General features: G+C 42.3%; 1 protein-coding gene across 1 annotated transcript in view; it reads right to left on the reverse strand.

Annotated features, from left to right (window-relative positions):
• EFCAB3 (EF-hand calcium binding domain 3) overlaps positions 1–13,309 on the reverse strand; it is a 60,559-nt gene that overhangs the window by 34,267 nt on the left and 12,983 nt on the right. Inside the window, exons 10-11 of the mRNA XM_051825081.3 lie at positions 10,839–10,943; positions 5,966–6,019 (exon numbers count right to left, since the gene is read on the reverse strand). Coding sequence (XP_051681041.3) covers positions 5,966–6,019; positions 10,839–10,943 — 159 coding nt within the window. The remainder of the gene's footprint in view (positions 1–5,965; positions 6,020–10,838; positions 10,944–13,309) is intronic.

A 13,309-nucleotide genomic window follows, 5' to 3' on the forward strand; every position in this document is an offset into this window, starting at 1 on the left:
ACTTTTAAAAAAATGTTTTCCTCCTCTTCACCCTTCCCGGAAGCCTCCACTCTACAGCCCTTATGTTCTTTCTCAACTTTCCCAGCTCAAGACCTGAAGTTTGAAAAGCCTGGGACCTCAAGGAATGGTAATACATGCAATTCAAGTTAGTTATATGCAAAGGTGGAGGCCATGTGGAAGGGTACCTTTATTGTTCACATATCTCTAAGCAAAATTTCTTGCCATTGCTCCCTTTCAAATAGTGCTAAGTGGAATGAGCCAGTCACACAAACACAGACACTGGATGTTCTCACTTGGATGCGGAATCTTAGAGTCAAACTCAGGGGAAGGTGGTGTTGTGCAGAGGGTTAGGCTGCTGTTTGAGATGACTGAATCTCTTGTCAGGGTACTGATTTGAGTCCTGGCTCCTCCCTTTCCTACTCAGTGCCCTTCTAATGTGCCTAGGAAGGCAGCAGGTAAGGACCCAGGGCCTTGGGTCCCAGCTACCCCTACGGGAGGCCTGGATGTGTTAGGTAGGAAGTTAGATATGAGCTTATGTGTGTGTGACAGGCCTAAAGAGAAGACATCTATGTCCAGCATATGTATCTACATCTCAAAGTCATCCCGAAAACGTTTCAGGGGCAGCCCTGCATTCGCATCCTGCCCTGCCCCCTTCTACCTGATGACCTGCCAGGTGGGAGCCCCGCCCCTTCTGCCTGACAAATCTTCCACAATCTCCCAGATGCAGCCCAGTATCTGCATTTCAAACACCCTGCTCGGATCCCCATTCTCTAGGGGGTCCTGCTCACCCTTCCTCTGAACCCAGGATGGCGCCAGCTAGGTTTCCTCCTGTCTGATGCCTTCAAGGGAAAACTCGGATAGGAGCTTCTTAATATTTACAGGCATAAAATCCTTTGTTTCAGGAGGAGATGTGTGAAGACAGAGACCCATCTCCTTAACCCCCCCACCCCACCACCACCACCTCAACCGGACTGCACGCTCAGCCCTCGGCCTCTCTGCTGTCGCCCGCCTGCCTGGCCAGGTGTAATATCTCCACTCAACCATGTAACTGCACTCTTCCCCCAGTCCATGCAACTGAGCACTCTCTCTCAGGTCCTGTCTGGAGAGGTGCCCATCCGTCCTTACAGATGTCCCTGCCCTAATAAACTTTGCTACTTTTACTTTCCACTACTCTGTCTCACGCCTGAATTCTTTCTTGCGCGAAGACAAGAACCCTGCCATTTCTCCGGTAACAGATGGAGTTTTGGGCTCCTGATAAACCTGGCCCATCCCTAGCTGTTGGAACATTTAGGAAGTGAACTGGCAGTTGGAAGATTCTCTCTCTCTCTCTATTATTCTGCCTTACAAATAAATAAATAAATCTTAAACAAATAGTCAAACTCAGAAGCAGAGAGTGGTATGATAGTTACCATGGGCTGGGAGGAGGGCAATTTGGGGAGATTCTGGTCAAAGGCTACAGTTTCAGTTATGGAAGACTAGTGAATTCTGAAGGTCTAACATACAGCATGGGGACTGCAGGTAACCTAACTGTATATGAAATTTGCTAAGGGAGTACAGCCTAAGTGTTCTCACTGAACCTTTTCCACAAATGCTAACTATGAGGTGAAGAATATATTAATTAACTTGACTGTAGTGATTATTTTACAATGGATATGTATGTCAAATTGTAGGCCTTAAATAATAAAAATAGGGCCATGTGATAGAGATAAGGCATCCTAGATATAGACGGAACAATATTTGCATGTCATAATAGACAGAGAATAAAATGTTACAGAAATTCTAAAATAGTTGCCTTGTTGTTTATATCTGAGATATCTGCCTGGTGGTAAGTCAGTTCTCCCAGTTTCTTTCTGGGACACCCATGCAGACACTCGCTGTGTCAGTTGTAGTGAACCTGCTGGTCTCCTAGAAGCAGGGTCAGGTGGGATGCACGCTGTCTTGCTACTCCAAACCGGGGAGTGGACCCCAACTGCTAGAGCTCGCCCTAGTGCTCCCTTCCGTCTTCTGTGGGCTTGAGAACTAACAGGTCTCTGGACCAGAAGCTTGGTGGGAAGGTCTCCCTGCTTTGTTTGTTGGTTTTCTCTTTCCAATTTCCTTTCAAATGTAGAGGTTAATAGGTGGTTCACTGACAAGAAAACTGGATGGCTAACTTAGGAATAATGGACAGTAAATACTGTTAAGCCATGAAGAAAAAAATTCCCTGCACATTTGGTTAGAATTCATTCCATTTTCTCAGATGTTCACCTTGCAACCTGGAAAGCAGTTGTTTGTAAACAACTCAGATATACATGCTCAAAATCTGAACACCTACCAAAGAGCTGGGAACTCCAGAGAGGCTCAACAGTTTAGGCACTTGAAAGGTGCTGTGGAATCATCCTCGTGGTTTGAAATAATCATTATTTAAAAAAAAAAACCCTCAGTCTCTCATAAAAGATGATAATTTTTTAAAAAGGACTCCGCATAAGAATCCTACAAAATCCTGATATTCACCTACTTTTCAGCTGTGCTTCTACTTCCGGGCTTCAATCAGATCCAGAATCCAATAAAGGGTTTGTTCCGTCATACAACTGTGACCTCATTCATTGCTTAGGCTCATTCCCAGGGAGAGAATGACCCACAGGCTCTTTCTACCCTCACAGCATGTTTCCTGTGCTTAGTGAGGTGCCTTGGGATATGTGAGGGCGTGAATACCAGAGTCAGAAAATTTTGATGCTGTTGGGATTTGGGAAGGGGAAAGTTTGTTTTTCTTAATCTAAGTCTTGTATCAATTTATTGTCATTAGTGAGCTGAAAGTTATTCAAGTAAAACATTTTGCCCAGATGCCTTAACTAAATGGTGATTAAGGACCATTTCATTAATTGCTTAGGCCTTAAACAGGGACAAAAAGTCAAATTCTGTTAAGCTTGTAGTCTTTAGTATTAGTGGGGAAAATATTTTTAAAAAATTAAAATTTATCTTCTTTAAGCAGAAACCAATGTATTCCTGATCTGACATGTCTCACCTAGCTTTGTGAATCTTGTAGCACAGTAGTTAGGAGTGCCTTTAGCCAATCAGAGCTAAGCTAGGTAGGTACTGGGGCCCTTAATAGTGTTTTTTTTTTTTTTTTTTAAGATTCATTTTATTATTTGAAAGGCAGAGTTACATAGGGAGAGAGGGAGAGAGGAAGAGAGGGAGAGAGGGAGAGAGGGAGAGAGGGAGAGAGGGAGAGAGGGAGAGAGGGAGAGAGGGAGAGAGAGATCTTTCATCTGCTGGTTCACTCCCCAAATGGCCGCAATGGCTGGGGCTAGGCCAGGCCAAAGCCAGGAGCCCAGAGATTCTTCCAAGTCTCCCACGTGGGTACAGGGGCCCATGCATTTGAGCCATCTTCCGCTGCTTTCCCAGGTGCATTAGCACAGAGCTGTATCAAAGTGGAGCCGCTGAGACTCAAACTGGTGCCCACATAGGATGATGGCGTTGCAGGCAGCAACTTAACCCACTGCATAGAGGGTAAAGCCACCACCAGCTGTGCTAGCATCCCATATGGGCGTCAGTTTGAGACCCAGCTGCTCCTCTTCCAGTTCAGCTCTCTGTTATGGCCTGGGGAGGCAGCAGAAGATGGCCCAAGTGTGTGGGGCCCTGCACCCATGTGAGAGACCCAGAAGAAATTCCTGGCTCCTGGCTTTGGATTGGCCCAATTCCGGCCATTGTAGCCATTTGGGAAGTGAATCAGCAGATGGAAGATCTCTCTTTCTCTTTCTGCCTCTGCCTCTGCCTTTCTCTAACTCTGCCTTTTAAATGAATAAATGAATAAATCTTTTTTAAAATGACCCTAATACAACTGTTTGAATTAGCAACTCTTTAATTATCTGACTACAGTAGACTGGAATCTCTATCGGTCAGTATTTATTAAGCACCTACTATGCACTGAAAAATGAAGCCTCAGCAAGAGAAGGAACTTTGCTTATTTCTTGTTTATTGCTGAACGTTTTTAAGCAGTGCCTTATACGTATTGATGAATACAGATTATACCTGATCATGTAGCACTACTTCTAAATTCAGCAGCATGATTCAAACGCTGGGCTTAAAGCTGCCAAGCGAACACTCCTGAAAGTTTTCTGCCACCAGCAACATTAGCAGCAATAGTTGGGATAGACTGTTCTTATTCAAACAAGTATTATTATTTTTTTCTTTTTTCTTTTTTTACAAATAATAAAATACAGCAAGACTCACTTGGAAACATTAAGTGTGGGTTCCTAGAATTCAAATTTATCTCCTCTTATTAAAGTTCACTTTGTGGATACTTGCTTAAGATCTCAAATTATTCTTAAATCCTTTTAGAAATGCAACTGGGCTTATATACATATACCACTTTTAAAAATCACACTTCTTGGGAAATGCAGGTGCAGATAGTAAATTAGTATTGCTTAAGACTGAAGTACAAGACTGAGGTTGTGGGGGTGGGAAGAGGGAAGAGGAAAAATTTCACCTTTGTCTCTACCAATCAATTTCACAGCATAGGGGCTGGTGCCGTGGCTCACTTGGTTAATCCTCCGCCTGCGGCGCCGGCATCCCATATGGGTGCCGGGTTCTAGTCCCAGTTGATCCTCTTCCAGTCAAGCTCTCTGCTGTGGCCCGGGAGGGCAGTGGAGGATGGCCCAAGTGCTTGGGCCCTTGCACCCACATGGGAAACCAGGAAGAAGCACCTGGCTCCTGGCTTTGGATCGGCGCAGGCCTGCTGTAGCAGCCATTTGGGGAGTGAACCAACAGAAGGAAGACCTTTCTCTCTGTCTCTCTCCCTGTCTATAACTCTGTCAAATAAAAAAAATTTTTCACAGCCTAATGTTCAAACCTTCCATTCATTCTTTTCTATGTAATCATAGAACATAGCATTTTGGCAATGGGGAACTTATTCAGAAATAATTAAATGTGTTAAGGGGGCTGTAAACAAAAAGTACTGAGGTCATCTATTAAATTTCAGAGGTAGGTCATTAGAGATATTTATATGTAGTGAGGAATTTAACATTAGTATGAAAATGTAAGTGTAAATTTTGGAAGCCAGAGTTGAATATCAAATACATGAAATGGGCATTTGCATAGTGGAAAAGATATTGCTTTGGTGTCTTACCATAATGGACTGCCTAGTTTTGAGTATCAGCTCCCCCCCCCCCCCCTTTTTTTTGACAGGCAGAGTTAGACAGTGAGAGAGAGAGAGACAGAGAGAAAGGTCTTCCTTCTGTTGGTTCACCCCCCAAATGTCTGCTGCGGCTGGCGCGCCGTACTGATCCGAAGGCAGGAGCCAGGTGCTTCCTCCTGGTCTCCCATGCGGGTGCAGGGCCCAAGCACTTGGGCCATCTTCCACTGCCTTCCCGGGCCACAGCAGAGAGCTGGACTGGAAGAGGAGCAACCAGGACAGAATCCGGCGCCCCGACCGGGACTAGAACCTGGTGTGCCGGCGCCGCAGGCCTAGTGAGCCGCGGCACTGGCCCCCCTTTTGATTTTAGCTTCCTGCTAATGCACACCCTAGGAGGCAGCAGGTGATGGCTCAAATACCTAGGTCCCTGCTATCCACATGGGAGACCCAGATTAAGTTTTGGGTTCTTAGTGATGGCCTTGCCCAGTCTGGCTGCTCTGGGTATTTGGGAAGTGAACAAGCAGATGAAGAGCTCTCTCTTTGTATATATCTATTTCTGTCTCTTTCTCTCTCCCTTTTTGACCTTCTGACTTTTAAATAAGTGAAAGTAACTAAGTGAAAAATTTAAAAGTCAAAGGAAAAATTGTGTATGCATAGAAAAAAATTATGGTGATAAAGTTACAGATTATCATTAGGGGATATAATTAAGAATTATTAAAACTTTTCTTTATTATTGTTTTATTTTCTAAACATAGCAGTTTTCTATAATACCCACATATTACTTTTGTAATCAAGAGAAAAACAAAATAAATACGCAATGTCAGATTACCAAATTTATAACAAGTTTTCACTCACATTTAATCTTCTTCAGGCCCTCCTTTATTGACTGCACAGTAACCTTTCCATTTCCTGGAATGGGAGTCAAATCATAAACATAAAAATGGATGAAAATTACTTTATTAATAAATATTAAAATATTTTATCAACACATATTATTTATCGATAAATATTGAAATATAATTAAATGTCAAAATGTTATATTGAAATAACCTACTATGCTGAATTGCTTCCATGAGTTTTAGAAGAATAGGAAACACTGGTTTGCTTTGGAATTTGCATTCATTTTTCTCTCAGATGAATATAATACAAAAAAAGAATGGATTTTCTCAGGTAGACAAAAATCTCTACTTTTTAAATGTGCTTCCTTGTGGCTGAGGTCATAGTATAGCAGCCTAAGCCACGATCTGTGATGCCGGTGTCCCATATGAGCACTGGCTGGAGTCCTGGCTGCTACACTTCTCATCCAGCTCCCTGCTAATGCACTAGGAAAACAGCAGGAGATGGCCCCTGCTGTCCATGTAGGAGACTCTGATGGGATTCTGGGCTCCTGGCTTTGGCCTAAACCAGCCTCAGCTGTTGTGGCCATCTGGGAAGTGAACCAATGGATGGAGGATCTCTCTTTGTGTCTTCCTCTTTTTGTCACTCTGCCTTTTAAATAAATAAATAAAATTTTTGTATGTGTGTGTGTATGTAAAGTATAGACACACATATATCTGTGTATATGTACAACAGCACTCCTTCTCTGTGCTTCAGGGGATGTCCACGTTCCTTAGATCACAGACAGGAAAAGGACATCACAAACAGAACCACGTCTCCACTTGAGCAGCATCTTTGCCAAATTCACATTGACAACATTAAAAAAAGGGAAGAGACAAAGAGAAATATGTTGGGAAATATTCAGAGCCGGAACTGGTGGTGATGTGGGAGGAATCTTGCTGTGTTTTCTGTTTTGAAAAGTATTTTTGAGCCAACACACTGGCAGTGGTGTGCTTGTCACCACTGAGGATAGAGCATGCTTCTCTCACCAGAAGGATCTGTCCACATTTGTTCAGCCCCAGGTCTTCTCTAGGAAGCCCAGGGTGACCAAATGTTCCCTTAGCACCTTTGCGTACATTCACTGTATTTCAACATTAATTTGTTAATGTGCCTAAATTCTCTATTTGACTATAAGCTCTTTGAGGACATGGGTTTGACTCATTCATTTTTTGTGTCCTTAGCATTTCACACACAGCCTAGCACAGAAAGAGGTTCCCTTCCTTTAAAGACTTTATGCTGTTTTGGGCATCTGACCTAAGGAAGAGAGCAAAAGGGTGCCAGTGAGTACTGAAGGACATTGACAGAGATGTGCAGAACAGGACCAGAAAAGCAGGAAGAGAGTAGTTGGTACCTTAGAAGTTAACAAGAGGGGCCAGTGCTGTGGCGTAGTAGGCTAAGCCTCCGCCTACAGCACTGCACCAGCATCCCATATAGGCAGCGGTTCGTGTCCTGACTGCTCCAGCTCTCTGCTATGGCCTGGGAAAGCAGTGGAGGATGGCCCAAGTCCTTGGGCTTCTGTACCTGCATGTGAGATTTGGAAAAAGCTCCTGGTTCCTGGCTTTGGATCAGCCCAGCTCTGCCAGCTGTGGCCATTTGGGGAGTGAACCAGTGGACAGAAGAACTTTCTCTTTGTCTCTCCCTCTCTCTGTAACTCTACCTCTCAAATAAATAAATAAAATCTTTAAAAAAATACAGAAGTTAATGAGAAATCTAAAAACTTATTTATTTCTCCATTTGTTTGTTTGACAGATAAAATTGTACATAGAGTATGCATTACATTTTAGAAATTATTTGTTTTTAAATTGACAAAAATTATGGTGTACAACATGATGTATATTATGGAATACCAAATGAAGCTAATTACATGTGCAATACCTCACATACTTACATAGTTAATTTTTTGTGCTGAGGACACCTATAATCTATTAGCAATTTTTCTTTTTTTTTTTTTAAAGAGAGAGACTATTTTTATTTGTTTATTTATTTGAAAGCCAGAGTTACACAGAGAGAGGAGAGGCAGAGAGAGAGAGAGAGAGAGGGAGAGAGAGAGGTCTTCCACCCGATGGTTCACTCCCCAGATGGCCGTAATGGCTGGAGCTGCGCTGATCTGAAGCCAGGAGCCAGGAGCCAGGAGCTTCTTTTGGGTCTCCCACACGGGTGCAGGGGTCCAAGGACTTGGGCCATCTTCTACTGCCTTCCCAGGCCACAGCAGAGAGCTGGATGGGAAGTGGAGCAGCCGGGTCTCGAACCAGCGCCCATATGGGATGTCAGCACTTCAGGCCAAGGCGTTAACCTGCTATGCCACAGTGCCGGCCCCAAGAGAGAGTATTTTTTTAAAAAAGATTTTACTTATTTGTGCAGATTACGTCAAGGGACTGACTGCTCACACAGGAGAAGGCCCAGTGAAGGACTTGGCATGAGGCCCCGAGCCCGAGAGTCGTCAAGGATGTTTACCTCTGCAGCAGCAAGACGAGGCGGCTGGGCCTCGACTGATAAATCCCCTAGAAAAAAACCCTACTAGTAGGCATGTAGGCCTTGGACCTTGCTTGTTTTCTTAATCTGCTGGCTATGCTGTTTTGCACCATAATAGGCATGCTGAGAAATAAAGTTTTGGCAGTCTCTCTAAGAGTTGTCCGTGTCCTATGTTTTCCAGAGAAGAGTCTCGCAGGTCCTGGGAGCCTAGAGCCCCCACAATTTGAAAGGTAGAGTTACAGAGAGTGAAGGAGATACACAGAGAGAGAGGTCTTCCATCCACTGGTTCACTCCCCAGATGGCCACAATGGCCAGGGCTGTGCCAGAGGGAAGCCAGGAGGCAGGAGCTTCATCTGGGTCTCCCAAACTGCTGCAGGGACCCTAGCTCTTGCGCCATCCTCCTATGCTTTTCCAGGCACCTTAGCAGAGAGCTGGATCAGAAGTGGAGCAGCTGGGACTGGAACTGGTGCACATATAGGATCTGGCATCGCAGGTGGCAGCTTTACCGGCTATACCACAATGCCTGCCCCAGCAATTTTCAAGTATACAGTAATTTTTTTTTAAGCAACTATAAAATTCATGCTGCACAACAGATCTCTCTCTCTTTCTCTCTTAAAGATTTATTTTATTTGAAAGGCAGAGTTAGGGAGGAAGAGAGAGAGAGTGAGAGAGAGAGAGAGGGAGGGAGAGGAAGGGCGAGGGAGAGGCAGATGGCCACAATGGCCAGAGCTGAGCTAATCTGAAGCCAGGAGCCAGGAGCTTCATCAGAAACCAGACAAGAATATGATCTTGTATTGTGAATCTTTAAAACCATGAACCAAAATAAACATTCATCCTTCATAAGTATCTTGTCTTAGGTATGCAGTTGTAGTAACATATGGCTGACTGATAGAGCAACCAATAAATAATTATTGGTTGAATAAATCAACCCACAATCTCATAAATTCAAGAGCAGAACTCTTCAGAAACTATCTGCAACTTCACTGAAGTATTGTAATAAGAAATGCTGCCCTCCCCTCCAAAGCACTTACATAATTTTATTTTTTTGGTATCAGAATTTAAAAGAAAGTAGTAGAAATAAAAAGTAGTTGTATAACATGACTCAGTGAGTAACTCATGTAACTAGACTCAATAAACAAATAAAAGTCTCAGTAAACACAATAAACAAACCAACCAATCAACCCAAACTCTCCCTCTCCTCCTGTGTATCTCCCCAAGGTGCATTTTATTTTTTTAGTTCCAATCATTGTCATGTTTTTCCTTCTTCTGTGGGATAGTATTGTGTCCTCAGACACATTGGTTGTATTTGTGATTTACAAAATGGAAATCCAGGCAAAATCAAAGTATCAACTCTTCATCTTTTAGGTCCTTGATACACAAATTATGGCCTGTGGACCAGCATCACTGGAATCACTTGGTAGCTTACTAGAAATGCAGAATCTGGGACAGGCACTGTGGCACAGCAGGTTAGACTGCTGCCATGATGCCAGCATCCCATAAGGGCCTACTAAAAGATAGCCATTGCATTTACTCACTGTAAGGCTGGGAACTCCCAAAGTCAGGCAATCTGTGTATAATTTTCAGATATGCCAGTGTTTTCAACTATACATTGTTATGCAGAGAGCATGCTATTACAGAACTCATGCAAACGATCACATTGCCACAAATACCTTCATGAAAGTTTTTGAATTTTAGAGAAATTAAATGGGGATGGAGAGGTAAATGCCTTTGTTTACCAAATTATAATCTAAACCATAGAAAATATCAGGAAAAAGTTTTCCTGCACCCTAGAAGATGAACCATTCAAATACAGAACCAACAATATATTTTTTTTTTTATTTTGACAGGCAGAGTGGACAGTGAGAGAGAGAGACAGAGAGAAAGGTCTTCCTTTTGCCGTTGGTTCACCCTCCAATGGCCGCCGCGGCTGGCGTGCTGTGGCCGGCGCACCGCACTGATCCGATGGTAGGAGCCAGGTACTTTTCCTGGTCTCCCATGGGGTGCAGGGCCCAAGCACTTGGGCCATCCTCCACTGCACTCCCGGGCCACAGCAGAGAGCTGGCCTGGAAGAGGGGCAACCGGGACAGAATCTGGTGCCCTGACCGGGACTAGAACCCGGTGTGCCGGCGCCGCAAGGTAGGTGGAGGATTAGCCTAGTGAGCGGTGGCGCCGGCCCAGAACCAACAATATTTTAAATAAAAGACATAGAAATCCACAATTTTCATTAATTCATTCAGCCTCACATAACTAATTCTTGTTTGATCTCCATTAGCGGTTTTATGAATTTTCTACTTTTTTTCCCCCTTCTGAGTACAGGAACTTCCTTTTTTTTTTTTTTTCTTCATGGAAGACAACAGAATTACTTTAAAAGAACACTTACCGTTATATGTCAAGTGAGGAATCAACTCTTTCATTTCTTCTTTTGTGAGCTCATTTCCCTCACTTGCTAGAAAGTTGTCTAAATCCTGGGTGTCAATCACCTCTCCTTAGAAATGGTGAGAAATGAGTGCAGAAATATTACAGAACCATTTACAAAGAATAAAAGATACTATCTGTGCTTATATAGATCATCACCCATGTATACTCAGGATTATTAGCAGAATCAGAAAAAAATTCCATGTCTTTAATTCTGATTCAACGAGACAGAGGTGGCTACAAAGAAGACAGTACACTGGAGGTTAGGAAATAGTTGGTAGGCTGTTGTGAAATCCATAGCAAATTAAACTACTTATAGGGATTTACTTTTATTTTCTCTTTTCTTCCTATCCCACTTGAATATCTAATTTTTTTCTATACAACAGTTTTTAAAATTTAACATAAAATTTATTTAAAAATACATTTGCCTGTATTTATGCTTCCTGGTCATTACACATTCCAAGAATTTTATTTATCTTAACATACTCAGAATGAATTGAATTTTTCCTCATTCAATGAAAAAATAATGCAGCAACATTAATGATTAATGTAAAAGGGACAAAATATAATTTTACCACCCTACACAAAAGCCATTTTTAGCTTTTCATATTCCATTCTGGTCTTTCACAATGCAACTGTACTTTTACATTGTGGTAATCTAATACACATATAATTCTGTATTTTGCTTTTTAAATTTAAAATAATTCTGTTATAAACATGCTTTCATGTTGCTATATGATGTTCACAGTTAACATTCCAACACATAATATTCTATTTAACTGATCTAAAAAGATTTATGTAGCAATTCCTATATGGCTAGATATATTTTTAAATTTTAAACCATTTATTTAAGGAATACAAACTTCATGCATTTCATAAGCACAACTTTAGGAATATACCTTCCTTCCTACCCTCTCTTCCACCCCTCCTCCTCCCTCCTCCTCCCTCTCCCATCCTCAGTCCCATTCTCCACTAAGATCCATTTTCAAATAACTTTATACACAGACGACTAACTCTATACTAAGTAAAGAGTCCAACAATTCACAAGAAAAAAAACCAATAATAACAAAAAACTGTTCCTCAACAGTTGGGACAGGGCTATTCGGTCATTGCATCTTGAGGTTAATTTCACTTTAAAAAAAATTTTTTTTTAGAAACTTAGAATCACCCAAGAATGATACATCTTTTGTAAGCACTTAATTATATGAAGACATAATTATAATACAACTCTTTGAGGCCAGAGGTTCTGCATGGGAAGTTAGTGCACAGTGCCTCTTGTTAATTTAACAATTAACAATCTTATGCATGACATCAGTGATCACCTGAGGCTCTTGACATGAGCTGCCTAGGCTATGGAAGCCTTTTGAATCCACAGACTCCTTCAGTATTTAGACAAGGCCATAAGCAAAGTGGAAGTTCTCGCCTCCCTTCAGAGGAAAGTACCTCCTTCTTTGATGATCACTTCTTTCCATTGGGGGTCTCAGCCACCGAGGTCCTTCATGTAGGACCTTTTTTGCCATAGTGTCATGGCTTTCCATGCTTGAAATATGGCTAGATATTTTTAATCTGTGTCAATTTTCTCACTGTATGAGCATGAAAGTCTTTAGGTAGAGATTTCTTTACAATGACGTTATTTCCACAGGATAACTTTCTAGGAGTGAAGTGAGTGGGGAAAGGGGTATGAACAGTTCTGTGACTGCTAATATCTATTACTACACTGAAGAACTCTTTTGGGGAAAATTTCAGAGAATACTATGAGCATTGTTTTATAAGTGCAGATTAGTTGTTTACTCAACTTTACCAGTATCCAAAAGAATGAAACATGAGTTATATATTTTTAAATTCTTTTAAAAATTAATATACAGAGAACAGATTTAATGTAGTTAATAGATATAATTCTAAGAATATAATGATACTTCCTTCCCTTCTTCTCTCTCTCCTTCTTTTTAACTTTTGTGGTGACATATTTTTATTTATTTATTTATTTTTGACAGGCAGAGTGGACAGTGAGAGAGAGACAGAGAGAAAGGTCTTCCTTTTTCCATTGGTTCACCACCCAGTGGCTGCTCTGGTGGCGCGCTGTGGCACACCGTGCTAATCTGAAGCCAGGATCCAGGTGCTTCTCCTGGTCTCCCATGCGGGTGCAGGGCCCAAGGACTTGGTCCATCCTCCTACTGCACTCCCGGGCCACAGCAGAGAGCTGGACTGGAAGAGGAGCAACCGGGACAGAATCCAGCGCCCCGACCGGGACTAGAACCCGGGGTGCCGGTGCCGCAGGTAGAGGATTAGCCTAGTGAGCTGCGGTGCTGGCCTGCGGTGACATATTTTTAATTTACTTTATAATCACATATTTAATGCTCCACTAAATAAAGAGTTCAACAAGTAAAAGCAGAAAGACCACTGTTTAGCAGAAATATAGACAAGGCTACAAATAAT

Source organism: Oryctolagus cuniculus, chromosome 17 (assembly GCF_051225735.1).
Source record: "Oryctolagus cuniculus isolate XC-2025 breed Fujian yellow rabbit chromosome 17, ASM5122573v1, whole genome shotgun sequence".
NCBI classification, from domain to species: domain Eukaryota; kingdom Metazoa; phylum Chordata; class Mammalia; order Lagomorpha; family Leporidae; genus Oryctolagus; species Oryctolagus cuniculus.